General features: G+C 42.3%; 1 protein-coding gene across 1 annotated transcript in view; it reads left to right on the forward strand.

Annotated features, from left to right (window-relative positions):
- LOC113409636 (WW domain-containing oxidoreductase) overlaps positions 1 to 10,783 on the forward strand; it is a 676,894-nt gene that overhangs the window by 7,136 nt on the left and 658,975 nt on the right. Inside the window, exons 3-4 of the mRNA XM_026663779.1 lie at positions 1,136 to 1,193; positions 6,795 to 6,973. Of these exons, the coding sequence (XP_026519564.1) occupies positions 1,136 to 1,193; positions 6,795 to 6,973 (237 nt within the window). The remainder of the gene's footprint in view (positions 1 to 1,135; positions 1,194 to 6,794; positions 6,974 to 10,783) is intronic.

Below are 10,783 nucleotides of genomic sequence, written 5' to 3' on the forward strand. Positions count from 1 at the left end.
GTGTTAGCTGAGCTCCAGCACTGGAGAGAATAAAATCCCTTGTTTACTAGTATGTTTAGCAAAAAGATTGTTGATCAGGGGAAAGCTTCAATAAACGTAGAGGATAAATAAAAACAGTGCATTTTAAAGGAGGCAAAGTTATATATACAGAAAAACAGTCCTACATTAAGATTAGATGATGCATGATATTAACATTTTCAGTAGATTAATATTAAAGGGATATTAGTAACTTTTTGGTTGGGGCAGGAGGATAAGAGCATTATAAATAGGCATGCCAAGGAGGGACTCCATCACTAAATTTGAATTTTTTTTATGTGATCTTTTATTGTGTCAGTAAAATCTTTAAAGCCATTAAAGAAAGGGATAGGCTATTCATGGGCTGCCGATGTCTCATGTTTCATATATTGTCAATAATGTGCACATACCTAATTAGAATGTTTTCAGTATATTTGAACCACCACCCTGATGAATTACAGCTAATATTTTCAGCCAAGTTTAGCTTCTTTGAAATAGCAGGAAAATTCCTTGATTTAAACATTTTAATGAGTATTTTATAATAAGATTTGGTTTGTAGGAAAATATTCTGTTATACTTTTTATCATTTCTTTCCTTTAACATATCACATCCTATAATAGTATTGGCTGCCACACACTGGGGCTTATTCCCATGTTCAGATATGTAATGTGCATTATATACAATATTGCAGAATCCAGTATTTTGATAGCTGCTGTACTTGATCGTGCATTCACACCAGCTCTGCCCAAGATGCATGGGACATGTGCAACATATTACAAGGCAGGATCAAACCCTGTGGGTTTGTACTGCAAGTAAAGTCATTTGTGAAAGGATTACTAGCCTCCTGCAAACATCTCTATATCCTTGTTAGTAATGACCATATGCCACACCATATTATTTATTCTAGATCTCCTGAATATTATACCTTTCCTCTGAGAACCTTTCCTTTGTTTTGATGGTTTGTGAGCAGTTCTTATTTTTAAACTTAGCTTCAGTGTTCAAGACAAGCAGGTAGGAGTACTAGGGATGGAAATGCTTGTATATATTTCCCATATTCAGCAATGCCAGGAGTTCAGACTTCCTGTAGAAAATGCTTTGAGATATATTTTCTGTATTCTAGATCTGCCATATGGGTGGGAGCAAGAAACAGATGAAAACGGACAAGTGTACTTTGTGGAGTAAGTACATGTAAACATAAGTATAAACTTGCAGTGCAGAATTGAGAGTGACTTAAACTTAATTCTATAACAGAATACAGTAACTCCTTGCTTTACGTGTTAGTTATGTTCCTGAAAAATGCTACTTTAAGTGAAACGATGTTAAGTGAATCCAGTTTCCCCATAAGAATTAATGTAAATGGCGGGGTTAGGTTCCAGGGAAATTTTTTTCACCAGACAAAAGACTATATTTTTTATATATATATATACATACACACACACAGTGTAAGTTTTAAACAATGTAATACTGTACACAGCAATGATGATTGTAAAGCTTGGTTGACGTGGGGGAGTCAGAGGGTGGGATATTTCCCAGGGAATGCCTTACTGCTAAATGATGAACTAGCACTCGGCTGAGCTCTCAAGGGTTAACACGTTGTTAATGTAGCCTCACACTCTACAAGGCCGCACGAATGGAGGGAGGGGAGACAGCATGGCAGAGAGACAGAGACACACACCATGTGTGTGAGAGAGAGACGCGCATTACCCCTTTAAGTATGCTAACCCCACTCTAAGTACATTGCCTTTTTAACTAGATCAGCAAGTTGAGACAGCAGCTGCTGCCGGCAAGCTCCCTCCATCCTGAGCCCTGTAGTGTGTCGTCCCCCCCAGCTCTGTGGATGGGGTAAAGGAGCGGGGGGGAGGGGGACACCCTGACATTAGCACCCCTTCTGCGCCCCTGCCCCCCCCCCCCACCTTGCACAGCAAGCAGGAGGCTCTGGGGAGCAGCTCCAAGGCAGAGGGCAGGAACAGCACATGGCAGTGGGGGAAGGGACAGCTGAACTGCCTGACAACTGATAGCCTGCTGGGTGGCTGCCACACAGGGAATTTAGGGGAGCCAATAGAGGGGCTGCTGGTCCACCCTGGTTCCAAGCCTTCCCCAGCTAGCTCCAATGGGCTGCTCTTTCTGCAAGCAGTAGACAAAGCAGGTGGTTGTCAAACAATGTTATAATTGAGCATTGCGCAACTTTAAACGAGCATGTTCCCTAATTGATCAGCAACATAACAAGGAAGCAACGTTAACCAGGATGACTTTAAGTGAGGAGTTACTGTAATTGTGATATCAATAGATTGCCAGCATCCTCTCCTAGCTAAACAGAAGGTGGAAAGAATCTAGAAACAAATTTGGGAAATAACAATAATAATGAAATGAGGAATAATGGAGTGATTCAAAAGATAACTCCATATGAAGATTGGGTTCCCAAAGAGAACACCCAATGATATGTTAGTATCCTCTGTTGTAAAGTCAGGAGAGAAAGTATTGTGAATTCTTCATACAACAAATTTTCACTCTAGTAGACCAAAATTCCTGCCTCTTCAAAGTGTAGGTAGGTGAGGCTGTCTCTTCTTAGCCAGAAAAGTAATTTAAGAAATACAATAGGAACTTGATTTCGTGATCTCAGCTCAGAAAGATAATTATATGGATCAGTTTTTGTAAAGCAAAGCCTGTTAAACACTTTCTATATGTGATTTTGCTTATATGGACCGCCAAGCTTCCATAATTGATTGGTCTGTTTTTACAATATGGTAGTGCTCAAAATGTGTTGAATGCTGTGAAAAACAGAAGGAACAATCTCTGCCCCAGAGAGCTTACAATCTAAAAGATGTGGGGGATTGGGGGGAAGGAAAGAGAGGTTGAACAAGGGGCAACGGCAGGAAGGGTGAGTTCATAGGAGCAGGGAGAGGAATAAGAGGAAGGTAGGAAGGATCATAAGGAATACTGAGTCTGGCTTTGAATAGACATTGGAAGAGAGGAGAAGGGAGGTAGTTTCAGTAAACAATGAATAAGCAGAGAGGGAAGAATATTTACAGTCCAAACTATAGAATCTGCTCACACAAGGGGCGCACAGGTGTTGTGAAGATCATTGATCAGAAATGAGTTGAGAATTTTTTTGTCAGAATGATTTTCTGACAGAAAATGCAGTTTCTGCAAAACAGAAATTTTCCATGGAGTGGGTGGGGGGAATCTTTGTTTTTTTTGTTTTTTTTCCCCCCCAGACTTTCATTTTTTTTTCCATTGGGAAGGGAAATCTAAATGAAGTATTTCATTTAGGGTCAGTTCAACCCAAAATAGAATATTTTTTGTGGAAGATTTATTGAATTGAATTTTGAATCCGTTCAATAAAATATCAAAGTGCATTTCTCTTTCAGCAGATTGCTTTATGGGAGTTATAATTCAAGCCCCAGTCTCTCCTATGGGCTGGGCTGAGCTGAGCTGAGCTCAGCTCCCTGGAGGACTGCATCTCCCATAATTGAATGTAGATTTCCCTCTGATCAAGTTCTGCTTGGTTCACCACGGGGAAATGTGGCCTGGCTAGGGAGCCCGGCACAGAGGGAAGAATGAGGGCCTCAGGCATCTGAAATGCAATTCCCAAGAGTCAAAGCCTTACAATAGGAAAATGCAGCTTAATGTTAAAGTGACTCAAAATGAAACATTTCTGTTCACTTCAATTTCAGGAATGTTGAAATGTTTCCATTAAAAATCATAGAATAAAATCATAAAATATCGGAATTGGAAAGGACCTCAGGAGGTCATCTAGTCAACCCCCTGCTCAAAGCAGGACCGACACCAGCTAAATCATCCCAGCCAAGGCTTTGTCAAGCCTGACCTTAAAAACCTCTAAGGAAGGAGATTCCACCACCTCCCTAGGTAACCCATTCCAGTGCTTCACTACCCTCCCAGTGAAAAAGTTTTTCCTAATATCCAACTTAAACCTCCCCCACTGCAACTTGAGACCATTACTCCTTATTCTGTCATCTAGTACTACTGAGAACAGTCTAGATCCATCCTCTTTGGAACCCCCTTTAAGGTAGTTGAAAGCAGCTATCAAATCCCCCCTCATTCTTCTCTTCTGCAGACTAAATAATCCCAGTTCCCTCAGCCTCTCCTCATAAGTCATGTGCTCCAGCCCCCTAATCATTTTTGTTGCCCTCCACTGGACTCTTTCCAATTTTTCCCCATCCTTCTTGTAGTGTGGGGTCCAAAACTGGACACAGTACTCCAGATGAGGCCTCACCAATGCCGAATAGAGGGGAATGCCCCTACTTATACAACCCAATATGCCATTAGCCTTCTTGGCAACAAGGGCACACTGTTGACTCATATCCAGTTTCTCGTCCACTGTAACCCCTAGGTCCTTTTCTGCAGAACTGCTGCCTAGCCATTCGGCCCCTAGTCTGTAGCAGTGCATGGGATTCTTCTGTCCTAAGTGCAGGACTCTGCACTTGTCCTTGTTGAACCTCATCAGATTTCTTTTGGCCCAATCCTCTAATTTGTCTAGGTCCCTCTGTATCCTATCCTTACCCTCCCGCATATCTTCCACTCCTCCCAGTTTAGTGTCATCTACAAACTTGCTGAGGGTGCAGTCCATGCCATCCTCCAGATCATTAATGAAGATATTGAACAAAACCGGCCCCAGGACTGACCCTTGGGGCACTCCGTTTGATACTCGCTGCCAACTAGACATGGAGCCATTGATCACTACCCGTTGAGCCCGACGATTTAGCCAGCTTTCTATCCACCTTATAGTCCATTCATCCAGCCCTTGCTTCTTTTATTTGCTGGCAAGAATACTGTGGGAGACCATATCAAAAGCTTTGCTAAAGTCAAGGAATAACACGTCCACTGCTTTCCCCTCATCCAATGAGACATTTAATCTCTTCTGAATTGAAATTGTTGTGGGAGTTTCTATTTGGTGAAAAATGGGGACATTTCGGTTGAAATGCTGGAATTTCCTGTGGGACAGAAATTTTGAATTTCACTTGGCTCAACTGCTCTGTCAGGTTAGTCCTACTGTTCCTGGGGAAAGGCTCTGACCAAGGATGAAGATACTGCTTCTGTTCCTCCTCCAGCTTATTTGGCTGGGGAGTGGTGGTGGATGCTGCTACAGTTTGAGTCCAGAGGTATAGCTCTTTGGAGCATTGGCAAAGTTCTCATTAATTTCAGTGGGGTCAGGATTTCACCTCCAGGACCCAGTCACAGTGAACGGGGGAAGGGGGAAATGGAAAAGTCTGTGCAGCAGTATCTTGCCAGCTCTCATTTGACAGAGAGTTAGCACACTGAAATTCAGAACATATTGTAAAAAGAACTTGACACTAGCAAAGCAATAAAGAGCTCACATTGGAGAGGGAGAGAGAGAGAGAATTATATAAGCAGGCACTCTCAGGTAAGCCTGGCTCAGGCTGCGTCCTGCCCCGCTGCTTGTTAGCAGATCACATGAGAATAAAAACAACAAGGAGTCTGGTGGCACCTTAAAGACTAACAGATTTATTTGGGCATAAGCTTTCGTGGGTAAAAACCTCACTTCTTCGGCTACCCCCTGATACATGGGAATAAAACTGACTCAAGCACATCTCTCCCTTTTTTTGGATAACCTCTCCCATTGTGCAACAAGGTGGAACTGCCATTTCTTAACAAGGGGGTGGAGTTTTTGTGGAGTACTGAAATATTACCTGAAAGAGATGTCAGCAATGGATGCATATTTCACAGTTACTTTGATCAGATGGAGGTGTGGTTGAAGCACTGGAATTGGAGCCAAATGTGATCTGAGTTTTAGTTGCAGCTCCTCCACAGACTAAACTTCTTTTGACTCACTTCTGGTTCCCCCCACTCTGTGAACTGGGTATCATAATCCTCATATACTTTATATAAGTGTCGTGAAGCTTAATTTGTTAAAGTTTGTGAAGTGCCTTGACCTTCTCAAACAGAGTGAAGATGAAGATAATTTTGCACTTAGAAATGCTAAATATTATTACACTCACACTTCACTTAAAAGCAAGCAAAACATTTTGGAATGACTTGCTGTGAAGAGTAGAATGCAGACAGCAAGCATAAGTGAGATTTGAGAAGTGGGAAGTAGCATAAGTGATCCTATATTGGAATCAGTAGGCACTTGACTATTTCGTTTCTATTCTTTGATCTTAAAGGCCTCCAACTTGCAGCAGTAAAGGGGAAGCTAGATTTCGCTTCAGCCAAAAGATGACAGCGTTAGAAGCATCTGAGCATTGAAAACGGAGTTCTCTCTCTTTCCACTGGTCTGTAGTAAAGAGTAGCCGTACTGCTCTCATGAGATCGGATTGTTTGGGTATGGCAGTTAGCAATGGGAGACTGCTGGTCTACACTGGGAACTTATATCGGCATAGCTATGTCTCTCAGGGGTACGAAACATGCACACCCCTGCAAGATGTAGCTATACTGACCTAACCCCTGGTGTAGACAGCACTAGGCTGATGGAAGAATAATTTTTTTTGACCTAGCTACTGCCTCTCGGGGAGATGGATTATCTAAGGTGATGCAAGAACCCTTCCCGTTTTGTGGAGGTAGCACAGCTGCAGCAGTGTTTCAAGTATAGACAAGTCATAACTCTTAAAGGGCTTTGTCCCTGAGGTAAATAGGAGAGAACAAGTCACATGTTCTGTTATTAACATTCTTGGTATTAATAAGACATGCTTATTGTTGAAAATTGGCAACACTTCAGTGTTTCCCTAGTGCTTGCAACCTTACTGCACAGCATAGAAGAAACAGAAATTAGTTTGAAATCTTGTTTTTGATTTTTTTTACAGCCATATAAACAAAAGGACTACATACCTTGACCCCAGACTGGCATTTACAGTTGAAGATAATCCAATGAAGTCTACTACTAGACAGAGATATGATGGAAACAGTACTGCAATGGAAATCCTTCAGGGTCGTGATTTGAGTGAAAAAGTGGTTATAATCACTGGAGCGAATTCTGGAATAGGTAGGTCAATGTGACACTTAAGTAAGTAAAATATTATGGTTCATCTAGTTGCAAGTAGTTTTGACCTAACATTGGTTCGGTATATTTAAAAATGTACATTCACCCTTTAATTCTGGATTGAATTCACATCCATTATTACTAAGATTAAGTTGCTTTGAGAATTAGATCCCCAAAATCATCCTGATCATTCATCTTCTACAGTAGTTTGTTGTATGGTGGCATTGGAATAGGTGTAGACAGTATATAGTTAAGGCATTTTTTAAAGTTACTGATCAGGTTTTTTTACAAATATTAATTTTTGATGATGTTTAAGAAGGGCTTAATTACTTTTCTCTCAGAAGAGGATCCCATAGACCTCAGTCATTTCCCCCTGCCCCAGCCACTACCTTGGTCTGAGTCGTTGCCACTGTGATTGTAGTAAAAGTAAACTGTACAGGATATCTCTTCTGTTTCTGCTGTTTGATTTTTTGGAGGAGCCAAAGTTGCTGAGACACAGTTAGATGAGGATTAGGTATTAAACTTGGTTCTCTCTCAGGCCTGTGCAGATAATCCACTGAGCCCTCCAAAATTTTATTTAAAATTTAAATTGCTGTTCGTCCTTTTTTTGTGGTCTACATTTTGAGTTGTAGAACCATCACAACTGCATTGGAAATATCCTTATGCAAGTTATAGCTATTGTTTAAAAACAGAAGCAGATTACATCAAAACAAATATTTCAAAGATTGCACCTTCGGGACCCATGGCCAGCTTGCAACTCTCTTGAACAATGAGAGGATTTTTGGACCAAGTGTCAGTCTGAATTTCCTTGGTGCAGTTCATCCTTAAATCATTTGAAAGGGAACATTCTCTGAAGTAGTATTTTCAGGCTACAACAAGCTCTAAATTTTTCTTATTGTCAGCACATGTCTTGGTTAAATCTATTTTGGGGAGATTTTATATCGTTGACTGAATAACTTTAAATTTATGTAAACATTACCAGAGCTTGCAATACTATGCAGCAAATTTGCTTATATAATTAACTAAATTTGTTTAATCAAATGTTCACATTTAAAAGTATGTAAAATTTGGGGGGGTAAATCAATCAAAGCTTCTCCTGCCCCCCTTTAGAATATTTTTAATTGAGTCCATTGCTAATAATCTGAAACTGTATATCTCAGAAATAACCTAGCTCTTCTCTCTCTTAACCTTAAACCAGGTGAGGTTAGTCTTATCATGTGAACATGTTGAGTGAAATAGTGTTCCACGTTTCTATAGAGATACTGTAGTCAAAGGGTTTAACACCTCATCCAGATTTGTGATGCTTGTGAAAGGTAACTGTTATCTTGAGAGGATGTCTGGATTTGTATTGTGGTTTCTCCGCCTTTTCCCCACCCAATTTGCAGTTCTGGGTGGTCATAGCTAAATACATGCACCTCGGGACTAAGTGCTTGCTACCAATGGCTGCTACAGGGGTCGGCAACGTTTGGCACGCGGCTCGCCAGGGTAAGCACCCTAGCGGGCCGGGCCAGTTTATTTACCTGCTGACGCGGCAGGTTCGGCCGATCGCGGCCCCCACTCGCCGCGGTTTGCCGTCCCGGGCCAATGGGGGCGGCGGGAAGCCACGGCCAGCACATCCCTCGGCCCGTGCCGCTTCCTGCCGCCCCCATTGGCCCGGGACGGCAAACCACAGCCAGTGGGGGCCGCGATCGGCCGAACCTGCCGCGTCAGCAGGTAAATAAACTGGCCCGGCCCGCTAGGGTGCTTACCCCGGTGAGCCGCGTGCCGAACGTTTTCGACCCCTGGTTACTATATACTGAGAGCTGCAACATGTTAACCTATCAAGCTAACAGGAAACTACTTTAGAACCCTGTTTATCCGACCCTCCGTTATCTGGTTCTCTGTATTAACTGAACTACCAGCACGCACAGGTCCAGAAGTGGGCGATCTCTCCTTCGGCTGCTAGATGGCGATGCAGCCTCGCATTTCCACATTCTCTGCATTATCCGAATTTTTGATTATCCGATCTGGTCCTGGTCCCAGTTAGATGGATAAATGGGTTCTGCTGTATATTAAGAGGAGAATAGAAGCATAAGTGGGTGTGCGAGACTAGGCAGGAAGAATTGCTGACTATGTGGACTGTTTGAAAATCTGAATATTTTGTTTTGCGGTTTGCTCATTTTTATTTTGAGCGTTTTCCTCATCTTGGGAACTAGCCAAATAAATAAGGCTCCCTGTCTGACTGGAAAATTTGTAGTATTAATTACAAAAGTGCATCTGAAAAGGCTGCACAGAATAATTGGCATTCAGCACTCTCTCACCCTCATAGAGCAGACTACTCAGCAATTCTATTGCACCTGGATGATCAAGACCCCGTGGGTGACCTGATCCTTAGCCACCCCTCTGTTTATTTTAAAGCCTCTGCAACAGTCAGGGTAATGCAACAAATGACATTAGTGGCATTAATGGAGTGAACAAAACATTGGACCTGTGCTGCTTCAAATTGTGACAATATACGGTTCAGAAACCTGAAGTCCAGATGGTTTTTCTCAGTCGAACTTGCATCATATGTGAATGCTTGAAGTGAAGACATGGCCTATGAACCTCAAACTTCTCAGATGCCGTAATGTCTTCGACATCGCTTTAGGTTCCATCTCTGCATCCAGCACCAGTTACCAACTGCCAGAAAGCAAGATGTTTCAAGGGTGAGGCCATTGGGACTTGGGTACAGGGGGATCAAGTAGTCCTGTGCTGTTTGGGCACCCTGAGTTGTCCTGATTTTGTGAGGCCTAAGTGTAAGGCTTGCTTTCTCCTTCACTTCTTACTGTGAAGGGGAGCTTTCTTCCTTCGCTTCCGTAGAGCGTGGCTGCTAATGTTCTTGTCCAGGCCATTTGGATGTACCTTGTAAGTCTTGAAGATCTGTTGAGACGGGGCTATCTAGAAGATTGAGATAGGACTAGAAATCATTAAACACTGAATTCTAGTCCCAGTTCAGCCACTGTAATGCTGTGGGGCCTTGGGTAAGTAACTTGTCCTCTGTATGCATCAGGGATAGTACTTCCCTATCTCGCAGGAGTGTTCTGAGGATTAATTAGTTAGTGGTTGTATAATGCTCGGAAAAAAAAGTACTCTGTTCTGTGTTTTTTAGTTTGATTGGATGTTCTAGAGGAAAATGCTGCAGTATTCCACTAGCTAAAAAGTGATTAAAAGAAAATCTTGTTCAGCCTTGGCAGTTTGAAATTTCATAAGGTCAGAAGCACTTGAATGTTTTTTTTAAAAAAATAATAAAATATTAATGCTTCTCATTATCAAAAGCAGTTTGCAACATACTTTAAAGACTGATTTGACTGTCTCCGTGAACGGAGTTTCTGCACATCATGGGTGGGGAACTTCGTTTATTTCAATATGACCGGCAGTTAGCTCCAAAAATATAGGCCAAAGGCCAAACATATATTTTAAACACATTACATTGTTTCTTTTTGCTCAAACGTATCTTTCGACCTTTTACATTAATGAGTTGAGCAAAAAAGATGGAGTTCAAACAAAAAAAGCCCAAACAACCCAGAATAAAAACCTTATTTCATTCACCAACACACATCAGTTGATTATGCTAAAGGTAAAAAGCCCAAACTGTTCTTGGGCTGATATTTCTAATAAGTTATCAATAGGTATAATACAGGGGTCGGCAACGTTCGGCACGCGGCTCGCCAGGGTAAGCACCCTAGCGGGCCGGGCCAGTTTATTTACCTGCTGACGCGGCAGGTTCGGCCGATCGCGGCCCCCACTCGCCGCGGTTCGCCGTCCCGGGCCAATGGGGGCGGCGGGAAGCGGCGG

This window comes from Terrapene carolina, unplaced genomic scaffold (assembly GCF_002925995.2).
Source record: "Terrapene carolina triunguis isolate 2854851 unplaced genomic scaffold, T_m_triunguis-2.0 Scaffold33911, whole genome shotgun sequence".
NCBI classification, from domain to species: domain Eukaryota; kingdom Metazoa; phylum Chordata; order Testudines; family Emydidae; genus Terrapene; species Terrapene triunguis.